We start from the raw sequence: 27,793 nt of genomic DNA, 5'->3' as shown, positions 1-27,793 counted from the left end.
AGCCCACATGGCACATTGATCACAATCTACAGAACAATTGATAAATGACTATTTCTTTAAACTTGCATTGAACTCACAATGTATAAGACACCCGATATTGACCACTTTTATCTGTGTTACACATGAAAGTCGGTGTCACAAAGAAGCTTCATAGCTGAATCAAAATTGATGTGTAAGCACTAGCAACCAGACTAATATATGTGTAAGTCATTCTCCTGGTTCTGCATTTGCCCTATACACAAATATAGGTTTGAATTTCAGATGGTGTCATTTAGTTGTTTATTCATACATATTAACAGTATACTGGTCAGTAAGTTAGATGACAGTTGACTGGTCAGTAAGTTAAATGACAGTTTACTGGTCAGTAAGTTAGATGACAGTTTACTGGTCAGTAAGTTAGATGACAGTTTACTGGTCAGTAAGTTAGATGACAGTTTACTGGTCAGTAAGTTAGATGACAGTTTACTGGTCAGTAAGTTAGATGACAGTTACTGGTCAGTAAGTTAGATGACAGTTTACTGGTCAGTAAGTTAGATGACAGTTTACTGGTCAGTAAGTTAGATGACAGTTTACTGGTCAGTAAGTTAGATGACAGTTTACTGGTCAGTAAGTTAGATGACAGTTTACTGCTCAGTAAGTTAGATGACAGTTTACTGCTCAGTAAGTTAGATGACAGTTTACTGCTCAGTAAGTTAGATGACAGTTTACTGCTCAGTAAGTTAGATGACAGTTTACTGGTCAGTAAGTTAGATGACAGTTTACTGGTCAGTAAGTTAGATGACAGTTTACTGGTCAGTAAGTTAGATGACAGTTTACTGGTCAGTAAGTTAGATGACAGTTTACTGGTCAGTAAGTTAGATGACAGTTTACTGGTCAGTAAGTTAGATGACAGTTTACTGGTCAGTAAGTTAGATGACAGTTTACTGGTCAGTAAATTAGATGACAGTTTACTGCTCAGTAAGTTAGATGACAGTTTACTGCTCAGTAAATTAGATGACAGTTTACTGATCAGTAAGTTAGATGACAGTTTATTGGTCAGTAAATTAGATGACAGTTTACTGCTCAGTAAGTTAGATGACAGTTTATTGGTCAGTAAATTAGATGACAGTTTACTGGTCAGTAAGTTAGATGACAGTTTACTGCTCAGTAAGTTAGATGACAATTTACTGGTCAGTAAGTAAGATGACAGTTTACTGCTCAGTAAGTAAGATGACAATTTACTGATCAGTAAGTTAGATGACAATTTACTGATCAGTAAGTTAGATGACAGTTTACTGCTCAGTAAGTAAGATGACAGTTTACTGGTCAGTAAGTTAGATGACAATTTACTGATCAGTAAGTTAGATGACAGTTTACTGCTCAGTAAGTTAGATGACAGTTTACTGCTCAGTAAGTTAAATGACAGTTTACTGGTCAGTAAGTTAGATGACAGTTTACTGGTCAGTAAATTAGATGACAGTTTACTACTCAGTAAATTAGATGACAGTTTACTGGTCAGTAAGTTAAATGACAGTTTACTGGTCAGTAAGTTAAATGACAGTTTACTGGTCAGTAAGTTAGATGACAGTTTACTGGTCAGTAAATTAGATGACAGTTTACTGCTCAGTAAGTTAGATGACAGTTTACTGCTCAGTAAATTAGATGACAGTTTACTGATCAGTAAGTTAGATGACAGTTTATTGGTCAGTAAATTAGATGACAGTTTACTGCTCAGTAAGTTAGATGACAGTTTATTGGTCAGTAAGTTAGATGACAGTTTACTGATCAGTAAGTTAGATGACAGTTTATTGGTCAGTAAATTAGATGACAGTTTACTGCTCAGTAAATTAGATGACAGTTTACTGATCAGTAAGTTAGATGACAGTTTATTGGTCAGTAAATTAGATGACAGTTTACTGCTCAGTAAGTTAGATGACAGTTTACTGGTCAGTAAGTTAAATGACAGTTTACTGGTCAGTAAGTTAAGATGACAGTTTACTGGTCAGTAAGTTAGATGACAGTTTACTGCTCAGTAAGTTAGATGACAGTTTACTGCTCAGTAAGTTAGATGACAGTTTACTGGTCAGTAAGTTAGATGACAGTTTACTGGTCAGTAAGTTAGATGACAGTTTACTGGTCAGTAAGTAAGATGACAATTTACTGGTCAGTAAGTTAGATGACAATTTACTGCTCAGTAAGTTAGATGACAGTTTACTGCTCAGTAAGTTAGATGACAGTTTACTGGTCAGTAAGTTAGATGACAGTTTACTGCTCAGTAAGTTAGATGACAGTTTACTGCTCAGTAAGTTAGATGACAGTTTACTGGTCAGTTAGTTAGATGACAGTTTACTGGTCAGTTAGTTAGATGACAGTGAGTAAGTTAGTTGAGTCGAAAGGTTTTAGAACAAGTGTTGAATGTTAATATTTCTTGATTTGACAACACACATTTAGGAACATGATATGGCAGCATGCATGACTTCTAACATGACAGTTATACCTGCCTGTACATATCAAACATGTAGCGATTAGGATCAGATACATCTAAAGAAATTTCCAGACCAATTGGATCAATTTAAAATCTATAATCTTTTTTTGGGAAGTTGATGTTGAGATAAGTGAAGACTAGGCACAAACCCTTTCAAAACTGATCAGGCTTGGCTTCTGTCTAGACAGTTGTCCTGGAATAGAAAATGTTTCTACAATATATACGTAAGAACATGACACTGTTACTTGGGTGATTGTCTACAATATATACGTAAGAACATGACACTGTTACTTGGGTGATTGTCTACAATATATACGTAAGAACATGACACTGTTACTTGGGTGATTGTTAAGGCCTGTTGATCTTGACCTCTTATTACAATATAGAGGGGGGGGGGGGGGGGGGGGGGGGGGAGGGGAGAGGACCAATAGGTATGGAAGTGTTGTTATGGTGTACATGTTGGTGTAGTCATGATTAGTTGTCATGGTGTACATGTTGGTGTAGTCATGATTAGTTGTCATGGTGTACATGTTGGTACACTCATGATTAGTTGTCATGGTGTACATGTTGTACAGTCATGATTAGTTGTCATGGTGTACATGTTGGTGTAGTCATGATTAGTTGTCATGGTGTACATGTTGGTGTAGTCATGATTAGTTGTCATGGTGTACATGTTGGTGTAGTCATGATTAGTTGTCATGGTGTACATGTTGGTGTAGTCATGATTAGTTGTCATGGTGTACATGTTGGTGTAGTCATGATTAGTTGTCATGGTGTACATGTTGGTGTAGTCATGATTAGTTGTCATGGTGTACATGTTGGTGTAGTCATGATTAGTTGTCATGGTGTACATGTTGGTGTAGTCATGATTAGTTGTCATGGTGTACATGTTAGTACAGTCATGATTAGTTGTCATGGTGAACATGTTAATACAGTCATGATTAGTTGTCATGGTGTACATGTTGGTACAGTCATGATTAGTTATCATGGTGAATATGTTAGTACAGTCATGACTAGTTGTCATGGTGAACATGTTGGTGTAGTCATGATTAGTTGTCATGGTGTACATGTTGGTACAGTCATGATTAGTTGTCATGGTGAACATGTTAGTACAGTCATGATTAGTTGTCATGGTGAACATGTTAATACAGTCATGATTAGTTGTCATGGTGTACATGTTAGTACAGTCATGATTAGTTGTCATGGTGTACATGTTGGTACACTCATGATTAGTTGTCATGGTGAATATGTTAGTACAGTCATGATTAGTTGTCGTGGTGAACATGTTAATACAGTCATGATTAGTTGTCATGGTGTACATGTTAGTACAGTCATGATTAGTTGTCATGGTGTACATGTTGGTACAGTCATGATTAGTTGTCATGGTGTACATGTTGGTGTAGTCATGATTAGTTGTCATGGTGTACATGTTGGTGTAGTCATGATTAGTTGTCATGGTGTACATGTTGGTGTAGTCATGATTAGTTGTCATGGTGTACATGTTGTACAGTCATGATTAGTTGTCATGGTGTACATGTTGGTACAGTCATGATTAGTTGTCATGGTGTACATGTTGGTACACTCATGATTAGTTGTCATGGTGAATTAACATGTTTGTACAGTCATGATTAGTTGTCATGGTGTACATGTTGGTACAGTCATGATCAGTTGTCATGGTGTACATGTTGGTACAGTCATGATTAGTTGTCATGGTGTACATGTTGGTACACTCATGATTAGTTGTCATGGTGTACATGTTGTACAGTCATGATTAGTTGTCATGGTGTACATGTTGGTGTCGTCATGATTAGTTGTCATGGTGTACATGTTGGTGTAGTCATGATTAGTTGTCATGGTGTACATGTTGGTGTAGTCATGATTAGTTGTCATGGTGTACATGTTGGTGTAGTCATGATTAGTTGTCATGGTGTACATTTTGGTGTAGTCATGATTAGTTGTCATGGTGTACATGTTGGTGTAGTCATGATTAGTTGTCATGGTGTACATGTTGGTGTAGTCATGATTAGTTGTCATGGTGTACATGTTAGTACAGTCATGATTAGTTGTCATGGTGAACATGTTAATACAGTCATGATTAGTTGTCATGGTGTACATGTTGGTACAGTCATGATTAGTTATCATGGTGAACATGTTAGTACAGTCATGACTAGTTGTCATGGTGAACATGTTGGTGTAGTCATGATTAGTTGTCATGGTGTACATGTTGGTACAGTCATGATTAGTTGTCATGGTGAACATGTTAGTACAGTCATGATTAGTTGTCATGGTGAACATGTTAATACAGTCATGATTAGTTGTCATGGTGTACATGTTAGTACAGTCATGATTAGTTGTCATGGTGTACATGTTGGTACACTCATGATTAGTTGTCATGGTGAACATGTTAGTACAGTCATGATTAGTTGTCGTGGTGAACATGTTAATACAGTCATGATTAGTTGTCATGGTGTACATGTTAGTACAGTCATGATTAGTTGTCATGGTGTACATGTTGGTACAGTCATGATTAGTTGTCATGGTGTACATGTTGGTGTAGTCATGATTAGTTGTCATGGTGTACATGTTGGTGTAGTCATGATTAGTTGTCATGGTGTACATGTTGGTGTAGTCATGATTAGTTGTCATGGTGTACATGTTGTACAGTCATGATTAGTTGTCATGGTGTACATGTTGGTACAGTCATGATTAGTTGTCATGGTGTACATGTTGGTACACTCATGATTAGTTGTCATGGTGAATTAACATGTTTGTACAGTCATGATTAGTTGTCATGGTGTACATGTTGGTACAGTCATGATCAGTTGTCATGGTGTACATGTTAGTACAGTCATGATCAGTTGTCATGGTGTACATGTTAGTACAGTCATGATTAGTTGTCATGGTGTACATGTTGGTGTAGTCATGATTAGTTGTCATGGTGTACATGTTAGTACAGTCATGATCAGTTGTCATGGTGTACATGTTAGTACAGTCATGATTAGTTGTCATGTTGTACATGTTAGTACAGTCATGATTAGTTGTCATGGTGTACATGTTAATACAGTCATGATTAGTTGTCATGGTGTACATGTTAGTACAGTCATGATTAGTTGTCATGGTGTACATGTTGGTGTAGTCACGCTTAGTTGTCATGTTGTACATGTTAGTACAGTCATGATTAGTTGTTATGGTGAACATGTTGGTGTAGTCACGCTTAGTTGTCATGGTGTACATGTTGGTGTAGTCATGATTAGTTGTCATGGTGTACATGTTGGTGTAGTCATGATTAGTTGTCATGGTGTACATGTTAGTACAGTCATGATTAGTTGTCATGGTGAACATGTTAATACAGTCATGATTAGTTGTCATGGTGTACATGTTGGTGTAGTCATGATTAGTTGTCATGGTGTACATGTTGGTGTAGTCATGATTAGTTGTCATGGTGTACATGTTAATACAGTCATGATTAGTTGTCATGGTGAACATGTTAGTACAGTCATGATTAGTTGTCATGGTGTACATGTTGGTGTAGTCATGATTAGTTGTCATGGTGTACATGTTAATACAGTCATGATTAGTTGTCATGGTGTACATGTTGGTGTAGTCATGATTAGTTGTCATGGTGTACATGTTAGTACAGTCATGATTAGTTGTCATGGTGTACATGTTAGTACAGTCATGATTAGTTGTCATGGTGTACATGTTGGTACAGTCATGATTAGTTGTCATGGTGTACATGTTGGTACAGTCATGATTAGTTGTCATGGTGTACATGTTGGTGTAGTCATGATTAGTTGTCATGGTGTACATGTTGGTACAGTCATGATTAGTTGTGATGGTGTACATGTTGGTACAGTCATGATTAGTTGTCATGGTGTACATGTTAGTACAGTCATGATTAGTTGTCATGGTGTACATGTTAGTACAGTCATGATTATTTGTCATGGTGTACATGTTAATACAGTCATGATTAGTTATCATGGTGAACATGTTAGTACAGTCATGACTAGTTGTCATGGTGTACATGTTAGTACAGTCATGATTATTTGTCATGGTGTACATGTTAATACAGTCATGATTAGTTGTCATGGTGTACATGTTAGTACAGTCATGATTAGTTGTCATGGTGTACATGTTAATACAGTCATGATTAGTTGCCATGGTGTACATGTTGGTGTAGTCATGATTAGTTGTCATGGTGTACATGTTGGTGTAGTCATGATTAGTTGTCATGGTGTACATGTTGGTGTAGTCATGATTAGTTGTCATGGTGTACATGTTGGTACAGTCATGATTAGTTGTCATGGTGTACATGTTAATACAGTCATGATTAGTTGTCATGGTGTACATGTTGGTGTAGTCATGATTAGTTGTCATGGTGTACATGTTGGTGTAGTCATGATTAGTTGTCATGGTGTACATGTTAGTACAGTCATGATTAGTTGTCATGGTGTACATGTTAATACAGTCATGATTAGTTGTCATGGTGAACATGTTAGTACAGTCATGATTAGTTGTCATGGTGTACATGTTAATACAGTCATGATTAGTTGTCATGGTGTACATGTTAGTACAGTCATGATTAGTTGTCATGGTGTACATGTTAGTACAGTCATGCTTAGTTGTCATGGTGTACATGTTGGTGTAGTCATGATTAGTTGTCATGGTGTACATGTTGGTACAGTCATGATTAGTTGTCATGGTGTACATGTTAATACAGTCATGATTAGTTGTCATGGTAAACATGTTAGTACAGTCATGATTAGTTGTCATGGTGTACATGTTAATACAGTCATGATTAGTTGTCATGGTGTACATGTTGGTGTAGTCATGATTAGTTGTCATGGTGTACATGCTTGTACAGTCATGATTAGTTGTCATGGTGTACATGTTGGTGTAGTCATGATTAGTTGTCATGGTGTACATGTTGGTGTAGTCATGATTAGTTGTCATGGTGTACATGCTTGTACAGTCATGATTAGTTGTCATGGTGTACATGTTAGTACAGTCATGATTAGTTGTCATGGTGTACATGTTAGTACAGTCATGATTAGTTGTCATGGTGTACATGTTAGTACAGTCATGATTAGTTGTCATGGTGTACATGTTGGTGTAGTCATGATTAGTTGTTATGGTGAACATGTTGGTGTAGTCACGCTTAGTTGTCATGGTGTACATGTTGGTGTAGTCATGATTAGTTGTCATGGTGTACATGTTGGTGTAGTCATGATTAGCTGTCATGGTGTACATGTTAGTACAGTCATGATTAGTTGTCATGGTGTACATGTTGGTACAGTCATGATTAGTTGTCATGGTGTACATGTTAGTACAGTCATGATTAGTTGTCATGGTGTACATGTTAATACAGTCATGATTAGTTGTCATGGTGTACATGTTGGTGTAGTCATGATTAGTTGTCATGGTGTACATGTTAGTACAGTCATGATTAGTTGTCATGGTGTACATGTTAGTACAGTCATGATTAGTTGTCATGGTGTACATGTTAATACAGTCATGATTAGTTGTCATGGTGTACATGTTAATACAGTCATGATTAGTTGTCATGGTGTACATGTTAGTACAGTCATGATTAGTTGTCATGGTGAACATGTTAGTACAGTCATGATTAGTTGTCATGGTGAACATGTTGGTACAGTCATGATTAGTTGTCATGGTGTACATGTTAGTACAGTCATGATTAGTTGTCATGGTGTACATGTTAGTACAGTCATGATTGGTTGTCATGGTGTACATGTTGGTACAGTCATGATCAGTTGTCATGGTGTACATGTTAATACAGTCATGATTAGTTGTCATGGTGTACATGTTGGTACAGTCATGATAAGTTGTCATGGTGTACATGTTGGTACAGTCATGATAAGTTGTCATGGTGTACATGTTAGTACAGTCATGATTAGTTGTCAAGCTGAATTAACATGTTGGTACAGTCATGATTAGTTGTCATGGTGAACATGTTAGTACAGTCATGATTAGTTGTCATGGTGTACATGTTAATACAGTCATGATTAGTTGTCATGGTGTACATGTTAGTACAGTCATGATAAGTTGTCATGGTGTACATGTTGGTACAGTCATGATAAGTTGTCGTGGTGTACATGTTAGTACAGTCATGATCAGTTGTCATGGTGTACATGTTGGTACAGTCATGATTAGTTGTCATGGTGTACATGTTAGTAAAGTCATGATTAGTTGTCATGGTGAACATGTTGGTGTAGTCATGATAAGTTGTCATGGTGAACATGTTGGTGTAGTCATGATTAGTTGTCATGGTGAACATGTTGGTACAGTCATGATTAGTTGTCATGGTGTACTTGTTGGTGTAGTCATGATTAGTTGTCATGGTGAACATGTTGGTACACTCATGATTAGTTGTCATGGTGTACTTGTTGGTGCAGTCATGATAGTGGCCGTGATTTTTAGTCCTCTGCCAGTGAAACCAGGAGAATCTATAGCTTTCCTCACCATCAGTAGTGTCTGTCCGTCCGTCCATCCGTCCGTCCGTCCAAGTTCAAGGTTCAAGGTTTTTGGGTCAAGGTCACTGTTACTATTTTAGTGGGGGCCAGTAGGGGACATGTATTGCTTTAGCAATATCCAACATGCCTGTTTGTCATGGTGTACATGTTGGTGCAGTCATGATGGTGGCTATAATTAGTTGTCTTTTCATTGCATTGAATTATGTATCATAAACTGAAATTCTCATTTTAAAGATTGAGTTCTGCTATTTGAATTGTAACAAAAGATGGATATGTCTGTGGCTTGTAAATATATTTATATAACATTATATGTCTATGGTTCAGAGAGGTCAAATTTGATGGTTGCATTTGATCCCTTTCTGATTACACTTGTAAGTATGTAGATGACTGAAAATGTCTGTTTCTATTGGACACTGTTCTTGTAAACAAACCTTAGAATGTATGTTTATGCAAAGAATTAATTGTTTTTAAGTGTCAATTGCGGAACTTATATTGAATTACTGTCCAGGAAACTTTGCATTTGTCAATATTTTGTTATTAATTGGTTGTAAGGAGCAAACTTTACTAAAAGATCTTTCTTAATCAACAATTATAAAACATTGCTTGCGACTGTTTTTCATCTCGAAGGTGCATATTAGGCCTAAGGTTAATATTAGGCCTGTAGCATGCTGGGGTGAAGGGCTACCAAGTTTGTTTAAATGAATGGCCTTGACCTACATTCAAGGTCACATAGGCTGAATTCTTCAATGATTTCTCGATAGCAAAGATACCTGATATAAGGCCAATTGTGTACTGGAATGAAGGACTAGAAAATTTATTGACAGGAATAAACCTTGCCTTACTGATATTTGAATAAAATGGTTATCAGCATTGTATCTGCAGAAATAACCTAAATCAACTGCAATTTGCAGTAGAGCTAGGTGAGCAATACAGGCCCATTGGGCCTCTTGTTAAGAATATGTTCTACAATATTAAAAAAGTTGCTCAATATTTGTAAAAAAAAAAGATTTTGCAGTAATTGATTTTGGCAAATGCATCATGATCTAGCTTCATTGCTTTGAAATTCAGATGTGCTGGGGCGTTTGGTGAAATCCTTGTAATCCCAACTCATCAGTGTGAATAAGAGTAAAATGATGAGGCTGGATTAGGACAGTAGATCGTGTTATTGATGTGACAAGCCTTCATTTGTCATTACACCAACCTAATTCTAGTATACTAACCTCTCTCACATTCTCTCTCTCCTAATTCTACTAGCGTGTCCACTAGACTCTCACATTCTCTCGATCCTACAGGCCGACAGGTGGCTGTCTTGCATTTTGAGAATCAGTGTTTGTTAACACTATTTCTTGAAAAGTGCCAGAGGGATATTTCTCTAACATGATGAGTAGGTAAACTGACCATTAAATAAAAACAGAATCTTCATAATGTAGCAAAACTTTAAGGAAATGTGACATTCATATCAGCTATAAATGTAATATGAAGACAGTTCAGTAGTTATACAGGGTAAAGATATATTTCTGGTATAACTAAGTTTCTGTTCTGTTTGTCACGCACGCATATATGTTTACGTTTTATTTATAGTCTTATGTGTGTCATTATGTCACGTGGTGTGTATGTGAGTAAGCAAGAGGGTGAAATTAAGACAGAGCGTTCAGGTGAGAACGAACGTGGAATTGGTATTGTCCACTTGTCGGGTAGTTTTATACCCTTTTTCCACCAGGAATTTATGCATGTGGGAAGCCTAGACAGCAGACTGGGCTTCACATGATGGGCAGGCAACGAGAACTACTTCTGTAAGCCGGCAAGAAAAGATATGACACCTCATCTTTGTAAAGGCAGCACCAGGACCGACCCTGCAGATTATCGAGTCTTCAGGGTCAAGGTCAGCTGTGTAAATAGGGCAGTCTACAGGCAGGCATGAAGAGTACGCCAGTTGTCATTGGTGAAAGATAGCCTCGGATTGGAGGAACTTTGTATGACGTACCAGACACAGACAGGTATCTGGGTACATACACTTTGCTCAGAAGCAAGGTTACTTTGAAGAGAATTGGGGTAAATTCTCAGGTTCTTGGAACCCTAGCGACAGGTACAGAGATACTGTACACGCTGCATGTTCGGCATTGGACAACACTGAGACATGATGCTCCCCATTTGTGAAGAGACTTGAGTTATCTGTAGCACATTATTGTATGAAAGGTAGTGAGAGTGGTCGTGAGTGTGAATACAACTAGGTATATATTAAGTTTGTGTGTGTAAATAAATTTGTATATATGTATTTTCTCTTTGTTCTGGTTTTTCCTGTGTCTATTTCCTGAATGCTTGACTGAGGCTCGTCCTGCGTTACACTGTTTACATGTTCCTAATGCATTTGATCATCAACAACCCTAAAGTCTATTTCTCTTCCGTCTTAGCCTGACCCAGTATGTTTATAAACATTATAACTCATTTCATAATTGTTGTAGAGTCAATGAAAACTAATCCATTAAAATCTAATTACAGAAGTCATCCTAAAATGTAAGTTGATTAAGGACAGGTAATTGTGACTTTTATTGGGAACATGTTTTCATTTGCGGGTGATTAATTAAGCGTAATTTAGTGATGAGTGACGATTATGTACCCTACAAAGGTAGCTGTTAATTATTTTGACGTAAATTAGTGATGATCGAGTGATGATAATGTACCCTACAGATTAAGGTACCTGTTCTATTGCACAAAGCTGAAGGTAACTTTTGTATAAAACGTGAAGGACATTTTGTATATAGCTCCTAAGTTAACTTTTTGTATAAAATGTGATGGACATTTTGTATATAACTCCTTATTCAACTTTTTGTATAAAATGTGATGGACATTATGTATATAACTCCTAAGTTAACTTTTGTATAAAATGTGATGGACATTATGTATATATCTCCAACGATAACTTTTGTATAAAATGTGAAGGACATTTTGTATATAACTCCTAATTTAACTTTTGTATAAAATGTGAAGGACATTATGTATATAACTCCTAAGCTAACATTTTTGTATAAATATGATGGACATTATGTATATATATCTCCAACGATAACTTTTGTATAAAAATGATGGACATCACATTTTGTATATAGATCCAGTAATATGTTTGTTTTATATAACCTACATATACATACAATAGGATTATGCTGATATAAGTTTGTACAGTCATAGTACGACACATCACAACCCCATTCCCCACTTAGCTGTAAATACAGCTCAATCTTGACCTGAAAAAGAGCGTCAGAATGTGATTGGGAAACGATTGGCGCAGGCCACTGGTCATTGAAACAGGAGATTCAATTGTACATTGGTGGGAATCAAGTATAACGGATAAGAGGTTAGCTATATCCTGATTTTATACAATCATCCACGCTTGTTTTTTCTGTACATTGATAATCAATAAAGCCTAAAAGCCAGTTCTGGGCTACACTGCGTCCAGGCGTCGGGCGTCTGGCTGTCAAGTTGGTACTAATGGCCACTCTGTAGTCACCACCAATTTATCGCTTCACCATTCACTACAAATACATTTTTCTGTCCAGAAAGCCTTCATCCAATATTCTCCTGTCATTCTTTTAATGTGGCACTTCGCTTGGAAATGTGTGCTTGTCTTACAAATTGTTGGACTGTACCATTCTGTAAAGATTTCTCTTATTTATGGCCATATTTTCTATCTAAGAAATAACTGTATATAACGGACCATTTATATATAACTACACCGGTGATGGAGTGTGATATATAGGTTTATAATGAAGATGTACAACTTCTATCTGTAGCAGTGAAGTTACCAGTGTCTGTTAAAAGAAAGATTGTGTTGTACGTTGTTCTTTCTGGAAGCCATTTTAGTAAAAACTTTTTATCCAATATTCTGACCTTTTCAGTTTGATTTTCTGACCTTTTAATCCAATATTCTGACCTTCTTTTTTTCTATTTCAGTGCAAAATTTTGGCCTTTTTGTTCAATATAACTTTCTTGCCATTTCAGTCCAAAACATTTTGACATTTGTATTCAGTTTTGAAAGGCACCAGTAAACTCTTTCATCTGTACTAGGGTTCTTGTATCTAGTTTAATTTTCACCTTTTTGCCAGTTAAATCCATTATCCTGACCTTTTTGGCCTTTCATAATTTGTTGAATTAATTCTGAGGTTTGGCCATTTAGTTCAACATTCTCATCTTTTTGCTCAATATACTGATGTTTGGCCATTTTAGTCCAACATTCTGACCGTTTTGTCAGGCGACATATATATATATATCACTATGTCGTAGGCGATGCAGTGTCCGTGTTGTCGGCATCGGCCACACAGAGGTTTTTGTGGGATAACTGATGTTCCCTTGGGCCGATCAAACTTCAATAGTGCCTTATCAAAAGTGCTTGCTTGGGATTGCTTTTCAGGTACTAAGATCAAAGGTCAAGGTCACTGTTACTAAAAATTAAAAAAACATTTTTTATTGCCATAGCTCAAATTCCCCTTGAGCTGATCAGGCCCCGCTTTCACGAAACTTCTTAAGTCCGTTCTCAATGCTTAACTCTGAGTACATGCTTAACTTTAAGCATATGCTCAAAATTCGGCTTTCACAAAACTTCTTAATTCTCAATTCTCAGATTTTAAGTTGAGAACGGGCCGATATTTGAGAACGGTCCTAAGCATGCTTAAGTCTGTGATCTCGTTCTTAAATATGGCGAACGTACGTAAACTTCCTCGTCGTCTGCGGCGGCGACTGACCCATCGTCGTGCATAGATATATTCCGTTGTCTGCATATACATTGAAAACATTGCCATACTAGGGCATATGTATATATACGACAGGAATCGATTTCAGCCTGTAAAAACATGTATTTTGTTACTCATTCGACAAATGCTGGAGTGAGCAATGCCTGTCCCTTCGCAACAAGCTTTCTCTACTTGCATTGGCCGATAATCTTTGGGTGTCGTAGTCGACCGTGTCAAGGTGCATCATTGAGGTTGTATTTATCCTTGCCACATTTCAGACTTTCCATCATCTTCCCGTCAACACAAATACTTACTAACAAACTTTCAAACTGCAAGAGCCGTCTACCGGCGACCTACATATCGCTGTAGTAATAAATGCGGTAGTGGACAACACAGCTCCAACATCCACCTTCACAATCGTAAAGTAGGCTAGCGCGACTACGACATCAAACACCACAGTTAGTTGTTACTACATCAACACGTACTGTCAATAAAATATGTTTCGTAACTAAAATAAAACATTTCAAGACAATATAGGTACGGAGATATTCACATAAATTCACTTCAAAGAAGGAAAGAATGTCAGGTTTCGTAAGAGTTACTTAATTTCCATCTATATGGCTAAATTAAACTTGTATTTATAAAATTGTATATTTTTCAATTGAATTACTGTATACATTTATTACATTATATGCCTAAATATTTCAAATATATATATATATATCTTCAGTGTATTGTAAGCCTTATGTACGAGTGATAAAATTTTAAATGCTATTTCCAAATATATTCCATATTTCAAATTTGACAATCTGATTAAAATCAGCTGTTACATGGCTACGTTTACGGATCAGGCGTAGTGCATAGTAAACGTAGCCATGTAACAGCTGATTTTAATCAGATTGCAAATTTGAGTGCAAACCTTAAATTCTTTGTTTCATATTTCATTGCTACATTATTTACCCATTTGATATCTTTTACCCATTTAGTTCAGATATCCTTATCTGAACTATATATCTATGTAGTTAAAATTAAAGGTGTATCTAATTAAACTAAAAATAACTGTACACTGTATTTAAAACAGGTTATAATCTCCATTTCTAAATGCATCTACATAATTCTGAATTTTAAATATTAAAGATATCTCTATTTTGTGTTAAATAAAGCTGTATTTTAATAAATTATATAAAGATACATCATGTATCTGTACTTTAATACAGAAGTCTCTAATTATGAAAAATATATGTATTTGAATGGATCTATCTCAATTGAAATATATACCCAAATTAAAATAGGTAAAACCCACATGGCTTAATTGCCATAAAGTCATTTTAGTTTTTACCCATTTATTTCAGATATCTCTATTTGTTGACAAAATACAGAAATCTGTATTGAAATAAATATCAATATTTAAGAGTACAGATATGTATTTAAATACATGTAGGCCCACAGGAATTAAATAAGTGAAAACACAAATGGCTTTGCATATAGTTGCATGCATGAATGGAACATTTATCAGAATACATGACCAAAAAAAGTCTTTGTCACAAAAAATGGGTATTATGCCCTAAAATGCAAGAAATTAGAGTTTTCTTATCTTTTTAAAATTGAAAATTGGCCAAAAACAAACCAAATTAACATTACATATACTGGCCTATAACTTATGGATCATAGTAAAAATTTAAATTTCTATTGATACTTTTGAATTTGTTATGTTATCAATATACAGTAACTAGAGTGTATCTTTATTTGTGTTTATCAACTTTTTTTTATAAAAGAAATTAACAGATATCCACTGTCATGCAATTCTTTATTCAGACAACATGTGATGCCAATTTTCATATAACCAGCTATGTAGCAAGGTGGCCTGGGATCTGCCACAATGAAATAATCCACTGCAGATGCATGAAGGCTGTACACCTGAAAAAGATAAAAGGAAAAGTTTTAAGTTAATGCCATGTCCTATTAACCAACTACAGTAGTTATATAACAGGTTCACTGTACCTGTTTATCATGTAAGAGGAGCTTCTCTATACATATACAGGTGTCCACTGTACAGTACAGTACATGTGTATCATATACAGGTGTCCACTGTACAGTACAGTACATGTGTATCATATACATGTACAGGTGTCCACTGTACAGTACAGTACATGTGTATCATATACATGTACAGGTGTCCACTGTACAGTACAGTACAGTACATCCTCACTCATCAAAACGTCTTCCACGAGATCGAGTGGTATTTCTGCATTCCATCCAGTTTACCCCTACATGCCAACCCCGTTCCGCGCTATATGCACTGGAAGCGATTCCTGTATGCCATAGCTCTATTATTTGATATGTACCAAGTAGACAAAATACAATTGCGTGTATGTAATGCATGTGTAGGCCTAAATATTAAGACACTTACCTCCGAATCGTTATACCATTGCTCCCGTAGTTTTTTAACAATCGCGTCTTCTTTGACAAAAGAGTTCCCTGCGAGGCCGCTTACGGACCAAATAATACGTTCTTAGCTGAGAACGTTCTCAAATATTTAAGAACGTGTTTGTGAAAGCCATTTTTAAGAACTTCTCAGCTAAGTACGTACTTAGCTTGAGAATTGAGAATTAAGAATTGAGAATTGAGAAGTTTCGTGAAAGCGGGGCCAGACTCTTAACTCCTTACTGCAAGTGCTTGCTTTGGATTGCTTTTCAGAGTTCCCCTGGGCCATTCAAGCTCAATCTTCATGCTGATCTTCCTTACATGCTTGTTTGGGATTGCTTTTTACATCTGAAGTTCAAAGATCAATGTCACTCTCACTAGAAATAGAAAATTTGTTCCAGTGAAATAACTAAGTTGCCTTTGGCTGATCAAACATTATGCAGATATTCCTTACGAAAAGTGCTTGCAGGAGATTGCTTTTCTGGTCTTAAGGTCAAATGTCAAGGTCTCTGTTCCTAAAAATTGAAAATTTGTTTCCTTGTGATTACTCAAATTCCTTTGGGCCCATCAAACTCTGTTACTATGCAGTTTTTCCTTCAAGAAAAACACATGGGTTACATAGGTTATTGTCCTCAGTTATTGGTTCAACATACCTAATTTCAGCATACATAACTTTATGTATGCCTGCCCTGCAGGTAGTGCGTAAGAATTGTACCTGCTGCCCCCATTGCATGATATCATAAGAGGCAACTAAATTTGGGATCTTTTCTTTTCTCTTCTTTCTGAACAACTTTCTTCTGGCATCTCCCTTGTCAATGCCTCACTTTTTCAGTAAAGCGTTCGCCGCTGTGAGGAAGGCTTTGGGTTCTGTCCCCTGGCCGAGACATATACCAGAGTCGTTAAAAATGGTAGTTGCTACTGCTGCTTAGCGCTCAGCATATTTGGAGTGGGACGACTGGTTAGCCCGTTGTCAGTATAATGTGACCGGGTGGGGTGTGATGCTGGGTGTCTTCGGCAGTATGCTTCAGTGAGGTAGCACTATAAATTGGCAAAAGTTCCGGCCTATCACAAGGAGACTTAACACGAACATACCGCAGCCTCCCAAAACACACATACACACTCACCACACACATGCATGTCACACGCACTGGAGGCCGTCCTTAAATGACCTTAGATGTTAATAGGACGTTAAACAAAATAAACCAAACCAAACCAATTATGTATGTATTATACATATAACTTATTTTAACTTACATGTCACAATGAAATTTGCTCCAGTTAAAAGCAAATGACTTTGTGTTGTATATGTGTTGATTGGTTACCAAGACATTTAGATCAACCTACGTGGTTTACCAGGAAGCCATTTCTCTAACGCCTAATAAACACTCGCTTTTAATGTAACTCTTCTGAGATTCCATTTGCAACTTCTTCCTTGAAGCTTGCAGCTTTGATCTTGAGAGTAATACTTTGTAAGATTTTAGCTTTTTCTCTCAAGTATTTGCACGTTTTAAAATCTGTCTTCCTTTTAACAGGTTTTAACTTACAAGCTGTAAAGTGTCTGTCGAGAGGTCCCTAGTTGGAGCTGCAGTGCCAGGAAGACATTTTCAAATTGCCTGGCTTTGTAGTCTCGGTGTATAACAATTCCTATTATCACTATATAAACTGAAAAGTAGTAAAAGGGTGATCATAAAATTAAAATTTAGTTTAAATTTAAATTAAAGATTTCCTCAGTAAGTTCACAGAGCCCTAGTTGTGTGTGTGTAATTTTGAGATTGATTGGAAAAACAAAATTTCTCTAACCGTCAGCCATCTTGGATTTTACCAGCCTATTATCACTACTTCTCAGATTTCACCGTTGTAAGCCCCGTAGCTCATACCTGTTAATCACATGTTAATGAGCTGTGTCATTAAACTTAATGTCCACTCCCTACGTGTGACACACACATTATAACTGGGGGATTTTTTATAGATATTGCTAGAGCTGTGTATCGCAAGGTGGGTAGTGATACGATGTCAGTTGTGTTTTCTAAAGCAATCTTTGGAAGGTTGAAAAAAAAAATTGGTAATAAGAAGGAAAAATTGAAATTGAGAATTAATGATCAAATAAAGGGGCACTTTCCTGAATCAAGTCAGATTCAGTACTGCAGATCTAAAGAGATGATCCCTGTAGGATACACACTATGCCAGGGTCACTGTACGATCTTTTCAATTCATGTTTCAAACTGGTACATATTGTACCATAATTGTGACCTCAGGGTATCTTATTGTCTGAGTTTTCTATTATCACAAATCTGGGATTGAAGTTTTCTATCACAGCTGACATATGTAAGTGACAATTTTGAATGATTTAATGTCCTAGCCACTTCACACGGAGATGTAGTAATTAGCTGGTATAGACAGCCACCTACAGCAGCGCTAATAAGGCTTGGTCATATTTGCTGTCACACCCATGGTATGGGGACCACACAGAAACAGTGTAACCAGACTGACACAACCACTATATAGCAATGGCACATGCAAAGCCACCGCAAAGTCTACATACAGTTGCCATGGAACTGTGAATGTAGATATCAAAATTAAATAAAATTAAAATTCTATATTAACCACTACGGCCTGTAAGATATAGGGATATATGTCACATATCGTTGACCCTGTGCAGGCAACCACTACAGATCTGCTGCAACCACCACAAGTATCGATCTCTCGATTATGGGGTTCCATGGCCACATATCCTAGCTCTTTAGCAAATGTGACCAATGCTTAATACCTGTAACCAGTGTGTTGTCTGTCATATATGTGACATTGTTTTCAGGGTAGTACAATGTGATGTAAGAGATATAACTTGCTTGGTAAGCAGTCATTTGAAAGTTTTTATAGTCCCCTTCCAGTGACACTTGGGGTACTACAGGTTTGTCAGCACTCTAGCGGGTTCATTCCTTGAGGCATTTTGATCAAACTTAATTGACACAATTATAAAGTACCATAATATCACAAGCAGCATAGAATTTCAGGGTTGTGGGGTCAAGGTCAAGGTCATTAAACTTCACATACTTAAAAGGAACCATAATACTTTAGACCAGTTTGAGTTTCAGGGTTGGTAGGTCTAAGTCAATGTCACAATTACAAAATGTACTATTTTTAGAAAATATTTCATTAATACTCTAATGGTTTCATTCCTTGAGGGATTTTGATCAAACTTCAGACACAAATGACTATAATAGCTAGTAGGCTATATAGGGCACATGATTTGCTTTACCGATACTCATTATGCTTGTTTACTTCATCTGCCCAAAATGCTGTGGCGTATTGCCCCTCTTCTGTCAGTTCAGCGTCAACTTTTCTCTGAGAACCAGGGTCATGAAATGAGGCCTGGATGAAGGACTACCAAGTTTGTATCAGAGGTTTAGCATAATTACAGGCATATTTGGCATGTGAAGGGATTTGTGTCATTTGTCAGTCCTTATAGTGCAATTTCCTTTCACTGATCAAAAGGTTCAAGGTCGTGATATCGGCCAGTAGCATGCTTGGATGAAGATTACAAGTTTGTTGAAATGAAAACCTGACCTTGGCCAATTTTCAAGGTCACATGGGTAGAATGTATTAAAACCTTTAAACAAATTAATCCCAGGGTTTTGATATTTGACATAAGCCAGTTTTTAGGTCACCTAGCTGAGACAAAGTCCGTCCATCATAAACAATTAACATTTTCAACTACTTCTCAGAAACTGCTGAACTAAATTCAATGAAATTTGGCAGGAAGCTTTTATGGCTAAAGGTCAATAAAAAGTGAGAATTATATGATCCCCACCCCCCAGGGGCCTGAGGGGCGGGGTCAAAAATGGTCAAATTGACTAAAACTTCAAAAATCTTCTATACTCTCACATAAGGTAGAATCAATTACTCCTCATAGATTGAAGGGTCTTAAGGTGCTTTACTAAAATTGTGAATTTCATGACCCTGGGGTCTCACGTTTGCCCCTGGGGAGGGGATAAACTTTACTATAGTTATTATTTGTAGGATTTCTATTGGAATTCATTCTAACTTTGTTAACATTATTAGCATGGGATGACATTTTGATGGTTTGCACATATTGGCCCTGACTGACTCCAAGGGGCTGATGGGTGGGGCTTAAAAGGGTCAAATTGACTGAAATTTCAAATATCTTCTTCTCAAGACCCTTACAAGGTAGAATCAAATACTCCTCATAGATGCAAGGGTCTGAAGGTGATTTACCAAAATTGTGAATGTCATGACCCTGGGGTCTCACGTTTGCCCCTGGGGAGGGGGTAAACTTTACTATAGTCTGAATTCATTCTAACTTTAATTTGTTAACATTATCAGCATGGGATGACAGCTTAATGGTATGCACATGTTGGCTCAGACTGACCCCCAGGGGCTGATGGGTAGGGCCAAAAAGTGTCAATTAAATCAACTGAAATATTTCAAAACTCAGGTGATTGTCAAGGCCCCAGGGCCTCTTGTTAAAGAAAAATTGTATAGATTTGAAGAGATTAACATCATTGACGATTTTACCATTTTCATATTTAAGGTGAAGGACAGTTTGGGGACCATGACCTCATCAGGCAGGCTGAAGACTACGTCACCTGTGCCAAATCTAATCCTGTTAATTTCTGTCCACCTACTGTGAACTTCGCCTTCTACAATCAAGTGACTTATCCCATGGCCGAGGCTTTAGAGGAGCGGGGAGTGAGAGTCTGGGGCGAACGTGTTGAGGTGGATCCAGATGTCAAGGTCAAACTCCAGGCTGTCAATGCTGTCTACCTCGATAGTGATGATGAGGGGAGCGAGGATTATACAGATGACGAAAGTGTTGAGTTTTCTACTGACGATGACAGAGAATTGTTAACAGATCAGAATGCCTTCCTTGTTTCAGACAAAGGGATACCAGTGCTAAACAAACAGTTCCCCATGTCTGAAAGCGAGTCACCTGTGTCTGATAAACAGTTACCTGTGTCTGACAAACAGTTACCTGTGTCTGACAAACAGTTACCTGTGTCTGACAAACAGTTACCTGTGTCCGATAAACAGTTACCTGTGTCTGAAAGCGAGTCACCTGTGTCTGACAAACAGTTACCTGTGTCCGATAAACAGTTACCTGTGTCTGATAAACAGTTACCTGTGTCTGATAAACAGTTACCTGTGTCTGATAAACAGTTACCTGTGTCCGATAAACAGTTACCTGTGTCTGATAAACAGTTACCTGTGTCTGACAAACAGTTACCTGTGTCTGATAAACAGTTACCTGTGTCTGATAAACAGTTACCTGTGTCTGACAAACAGTTACCTGTGTCTGATAAACAGTTACCTGTGTCCGATAAACAGTTACCTGTGTCCGATAAACAGTTACCTGTGTCTGATAAACAGTTACCTGTGTCTGACAAAAAGTTACCTGTGTCTGATAAACAGTTACCTGTGTCAGACAATGAGTTACCTGTGTCTGATAAACAGTTACCTGTGTCTGACAAACAGTTACCTGTGTCTGACAAACAGTTACCTTTGTCTGACAAACAGTTACCAGTGTCTGATAAACAGTTACCTGTGTCTGACAAACAGTTACCTGTGTCCGTTAAACAGTTACCTGTGCCAGACAATGAGTTACCTCGGTCAGACGGACTTTTACATGTGTCGAGGGACAATAAGTCTGCTTTATGTAAAACAGAAAACTGTTCTTCAGCAATGGAGAAAATATTTCATCAAGCCGCAGCCAACACAGAAAGCTGTGAAGATTTGAGTCCGCATCTGCATATAGCTACACATAACTGTGATTACACAGAAAATGTAGGAAACCTTCAGAAAGTGTCTGATAAGACCCATACAGATCTTATGTGTACTGGGCCAATGTGTGATGTTGTGCATTCAAACAATTCCTCAAAACATTCAAACCAGCTCAGTAAAACACATTTGTGTGATCGAGTCGTAGGCCTAAAACAGTCGTCTTCACCAACGAATGATCAATCACACAGTCAAATCTCCAGTGTAGGTTCTAATGAGAAAAATGAAGATTTATTCGTTTCTTGTCTTTTGATCTCAATTCCAAGATATGATACATCGAAGATGATGATTACTGCAGAGAAGAGTAATTCTGATCAATCTTCACATATCAGAAAAGTGAATTTGGACATTACAACTCTCATCACAATGGTTTCTGCGGTAACACATGGCGGTTGCCATTTTGTATTTTCAGAGGAAATTCTCACTCTGCAGGCAAAAGATGAAAGAGAAAACCCTGCACTACCTCAACTCCAAAAATTTCTCAATGGTAAGATTTCTAATACGAAATGATCCACAATAAAAGTCTTCAAGCTGTCACTCGTCTACAATAAAACTTGTTTAGGTTTTATCACTTTTATCACTAGTGAGAGCTGAATTGTTCCTGTGCATTGTATATATAACATCTCTTTTTATCAGAGATACAGGTGCCCTATAGTAATCTCTCTGTCTGCCTGTTTCTTTGTTTGTCTGTTCGTCCATCCCTCCATCTGTTCGTCCTTCTGTCTGTCCAGAAATTTTACTACTGACATTAACTTTGGTATTTATTGACCGATTCACATGAAACTTGGTCAAGATGTTTAGTTCACAAAAATGCACACTCAGCTTCAAGGTCAAAGGTCAAGGACAAATATTTTTACTAATAAACATCTTGTTAAGATATATTAAAGAAGCAAAGTTGTTTAGAATTAACCAACAATTCTACTTATCAAAGGTCATTGGGTCAGATGTCAAGGTCAAGGATAATTTTCAAAATTAAACAAGAAGTCTACTGACCAAAGGTCAAGGTCACTGATTAACATTTTTTTATGATAATATGAAGCAATGTTGGTTGGGTTTTAATTAGGAGTCAACTGGCTTCAAGTGAAGCTCGCTTTGTCAAAGGTCAAGCTCCAATTTTGTATCTTTCCATCAATGAACATTTTCTTATGATAATATGAAGCAACTGTAGGTTGGATCTTAAGAAGGAGTCAATTGGCCTAAGGTCAGGGTCATTTGGTCAAAGGTCAAGGTCAAATTTTGCATCTTTTCACTCATACACATTTTGTTATGACATGATGAACCAAGGTTGTTCAGAATTAAACAAAGATTCTACTGACCAAAAGTTGATGTCATTGAGTCAAGGTCAAAGGTCAAGGTCAGATTTTGCATCTTTTTCATTTATGAACATTTTATGATGACTTTATGAAGAAAAAATAGTTAAAATTTAACAAGAAATGAAGTTATTTAAAAGTCAAGGTCACTTTGTCAATGTGGTGCAAATTCTATATCTTTTTAGTGATGAATATTTTGTAAGGCATTATGAAGCAAAATTGGTTTGAATGAAAAGATAGGTCAACTGACAAATGATAACGGTCACTGGATTATAAAGTTGTTTGTAGATGTTTGTTGGGTTGATCACCCTGTGAACAGCTAGTGTTAGGTTGAGGGAGGAACTCATTGTAGTAGATAGTGGATACCTCTCTGTACAAGATAGGGAAGGCCTATCTTAGGTCATCCAGAACAATTAGGATAAAATGTCTTTCTGAAGTGTCTGTTTCTTAGCTTTTCATTAAATTGATCACATAATTGGCCTGTTATTGTGTGAATTGACCTCTATATTTTTGAATATGTCACTTGTGTAATATACCCTGAGACATTTTGATTGGCTGTGTCAGTCAGAACCATTGTGAGGTCATAACATGGGCAATGACGTATGACTTCAAGAATTTTGAATGCATGGTGCAACTAAATGGTCGTCAGCATTTGATAAAGTCCTCCACATTTTGACTTTAAAACCTAGAACCTACAGTTTGTAGTTGTAAATGTTCTGAGTTAAGTGATAATAATTAATTTTTCTTTGTTTTCATGGTAAATACTCAAATGTGATTGGTCTAAAAATTCTTTTCATTCTTCTATGAAAGAAATTCCGAGAATGGCGCAAAAAATGTGACGTCACAATACGGCAATTGACGTTGCGTATTGATTTGAGAAAAAGAATCCCATTTAAAACCAGTAAAATTGTACATAAAACATGTTTTAAATTAGAAAATCATTTTCAAAAATTAATTATAAGCGTTGATGTCAATTTCTATTTAGTTTCATCGGGGTATGAAACAAATTTTGTTTTCAAACTTCTGTAAGAATCCGCTACGCGGATTCATACAGTTTGCAAACAAAATTTGTTTCATAACCCGATGAAACTAAAAAAAAATGACATAAATGCTTAATTAAAAAGTCTCTAAATTTGTTTTCATTTTGTATGAAACTTTATGAAAACTCTACTTGAAGTTTTTATTTTTGCTTGCCAATGAGGCACAAAAAAATACAAATCTCTAAGCCTATAGCTTCATAAACCCTCACATGAAATGAAAACTCATTTAAGATCCTATACATGTATATCTACTGTGGTGCTGATTAGTGTAGTTTTCGGTTGCTTGATTCATATATCAAAGTGAAACTAGAACTGTCGCCAGGACGGCTGACTAATAATGAATTGGAACTCTTAATTAGAGGCTAACTAAGATAACTCAGTAATATAGTGACCAGTTGCCATAGCAACCGTAATTTTGAGAAAAAGAAAGTGGCATGCACATCTTCACATGGTCCTCTATATTTGTGTGAAGTTTCATTGAAATCGGCCCTTCTGTTTAGGAGGAGTTGTCCGGACAAACTTAAAGTTATGGTTCTTATCAGAAAACATGTTTATATTGACCAGTTGCCATAGCAACCATAATTTTGAGGAAAAGAAAGTGGCATGCACATTTACACATGATCATTAATATGTATGTGAAGTTTCATTGGAATCGGCCTATCAGTTTAGGAGGAGTTGTCCGGACAAATACGGACAGACAACCTGATTCCAGTATACCCCCCCTATCTTCGTTGCGTGTGGGGGTATAATAAGGATTCTTATACTTGAAATTTTGACATGTTTATAGACTTTAACTTTAAAACCACTATTTGTTAAAATTAATCACGGTTGGAAAATATTATCAAATAGCCCCCAGAAGGCATCTTTTAATATTTTGAATTGTATAGCTTGCGGGCGCTGGCAATATACAGGAAATTACGTTAAGTATTTAGTATTTAGTAAACTATTAGACATGATTATTAGCTAGGATGATATATTTGGTAGGGTGCTGTTTTCAGGGTCATTTGATTAATTTAGCTGAGTGAAAAAGAAATTTTACAAAAGTTGAATTTTGACATTTTTAACAGGTGCTGTCCCTCAGTTAAAGCTTTTCTGCAAGTGCTGATATTTGTGGTAATTTCGGGTTGTATATGATTTAACAGAATGAAACGGTTTTTAGCTCACCTGGACCGAAGGTCCGGTGAGCTTATGCCATGGTGCAGCGTCCGTCGTCCGGCGTCCGGCGTCCGTCGTCCGTCCGTCAACATTTGCTTCAAATCGCTACTAGTCAAAAAGTTCTTATTGGATTTTGACCAAATTTGGTCAGAAACATCCTTGGCAGAAGGGGATCAGATTTTGCATAAATGGTGACTCTGACCCCCAAGGGGCCTGAGGGGCGGGGCCCAATAGGGGAAATTGAGGCAATTCCTTTAAATCGCTACTAGTCATAAAGTTATGAATGGATTTGAACCCAATTTGGTCAGAAACATCCTTTGGGGAAGGGGAACAGATTTTGCATAAATGGTTACTCTGACCCCCAAGGGGCCAAAGGTGCGGGGCCTAATGGGGAAATAGAGGTAATTCCTTTAAATCGCTACTAGTCATAAAGTTATGAATGGATTTGAACCCAATTTGGTCAGAAACATTCTTTGGGAAAGGGGAACAGATTTTGCATAAATGGTGACTCTGACCCCCGAGGGGCCAAAGAGGCGGGGCCCCATATGGGAAATAGAGGTAATTCCTTTAAATCGCTACTAGTCATAAAGTTATGAATGGATTTGAACCCAATTTAATAAGAAACATCTTTTGGAGAAGGGGAGCAGATTTTGCATAAATGGTGACTCTGACCCCCAAGGGGCCAAAGGGGCGGGGCCCCATATGGGAAATAGAGGTAATTCCTTCAAATCGCTACTAGTCATAAAGTTATGAATGGATTTATAGCCAAATTGGTCAGAAACATTCTTATGTGAAGGGGAACAGATTTTGCATAAATGGTGACTCTGACCCCCGAGGGGCCAAAGAGGCGGGGCCCCATATGGGAAATAGAGGTAATTCCTTTAAATCGCTACTAGTCATAAAGTTATGAATGGATTTGAACCCAATTTAATAAGAAACATCTTTTGGGGAAGGGGAGCAGATTTTGCATAAATGGTGACTCTGACCCCCAAGGGGCCAAAGGGGTGGGGCCCCATATGGGAAATAGAGGTAATTCCTTAAAATCGCTACTAGTCATAAAGTTATGAATGGATTTGAACCCAATTTGGTAAGAAACATTCTTGGGGGAAGGGGAACAGATTTTGCATAAATGGTGACTCTGACCCCCGAGGGGCAAAAGGGGCGGGGCCCCATATAGGAAATAGAGGTAATTCCTTTAAATCACTACTAGTCATAAAGTTATAAATGCATGTTGTAAACTCAGAGAGTCTGGACTTCATTATTTCTTTAAAGCAGTTGGGATCCCCACGCTATAACCATAAATAGCATTGTTTGAGGTTAACAAACAAAAGGAATTGAACGTGAACATTATTTTGACATTTGGTCAAATCCAACCAGGTGAGCGATACAGGCCCCATGGGCCTCTTGTTTTAATCTAGATGAATCGCCCCTGTAGGTCTAGGGCATAAGAATGTTGCCCTGATTGCACAATTCGTAATCAGATACAGCTTCCGAAAACACATACTTGACTTCACTGCTCACAGGGGAGGGTATCCTAAAATGGTCATGACCCTGGCGTTTGATAGGTTATTAAATAATACTAAACAAAACTAAACTAATTGTAATCAAGACACTAAATTTGGGATCTTACCTTATTTTCTTCCAAATGTCTCCCCTAACATGGTATCTAACTGCCTTAAATTTAGTTAGTGTTAATTTGCCGTCGTTAAGAGGATTATCATCCAAGGGTTCCAGAAATTAGAGATAACACAATATCTGATATTTGTTTTGCACTATGCATCAATATTAACACATTTATATATATATAATGCGCCTCAAATTACTATTAAGTGCAGACTGTTTTTGGAAAAAATAACTGTAATTTTAGTGAATTTAGGAGCTTACATGTAAAACTTATTCTACTGAAAAAGCGGGCCAGCAACATAGATTATGTAATATTTAAATTATAATGATATACAGCCTGAAGGTACCACAGGAAATTACAGTATGTTTTGCTCTGTACTTAATTGACATGCAGCTTTAGAACTCGGCTATAGGGACTGGTTAGCCTGTAAGTTTGACTAGGTGGCCTGAGACAGTCAAGCTACCAATTGTCCAGGTATGGCTTCTCTGTGTGATTTATCATGCTGATTTTGAGATCTTTTGAGACATGTGTCCAAAATTTATTACATTTCAAATAAATCAACTACAAAAGTGATATACATTTTGTATACCCATGTATACAACTATACATATATGTAGGGTCTAGTAAGTAATAACGACGGTATAAACCAATATATATGTATATATATATAAGGATCTTAATCAGTGAGATTTTATGAAACAAGTCTTGCAAGGTTTTCTTATTGTGAGCCTGACATGTTTCATAACATCTCATATGAAATGAAAA

The 27,793-nt window shown here is 37.0% G+C and overlaps 1 protein-coding gene across 1 annotated transcript in view; it reads left to right on the top strand.

The window, feature by feature from the left end:
• Positions 1-27,793, top strand: part of LOC117343602 — a 178,396-nt gene that overhangs the window by 71,482 nt on the left and 79,121 nt on the right. Inside the window, exon 4 of the mRNA XM_033906035.1 lies at positions 20,656-22,386. Coding sequence (XP_033761926.1) covers positions 20,656-22,386 — 1,731 coding nt within the window. The remainder of the gene's footprint in view (positions 1-20,655; positions 22,387-27,793) is intronic.

This window comes from Pecten maximus, chromosome 15 (assembly GCF_902652985.1).
Source record: "Pecten maximus chromosome 15, xPecMax1.1, whole genome shotgun sequence".
Classification (NCBI taxonomy): Eukaryota; Metazoa; Mollusca; class Bivalvia; order Pectinida; family Pectinidae; genus Pecten; species Pecten maximus.
This window is presented reverse-complemented; position numbering and strand designations above follow the sequence as displayed.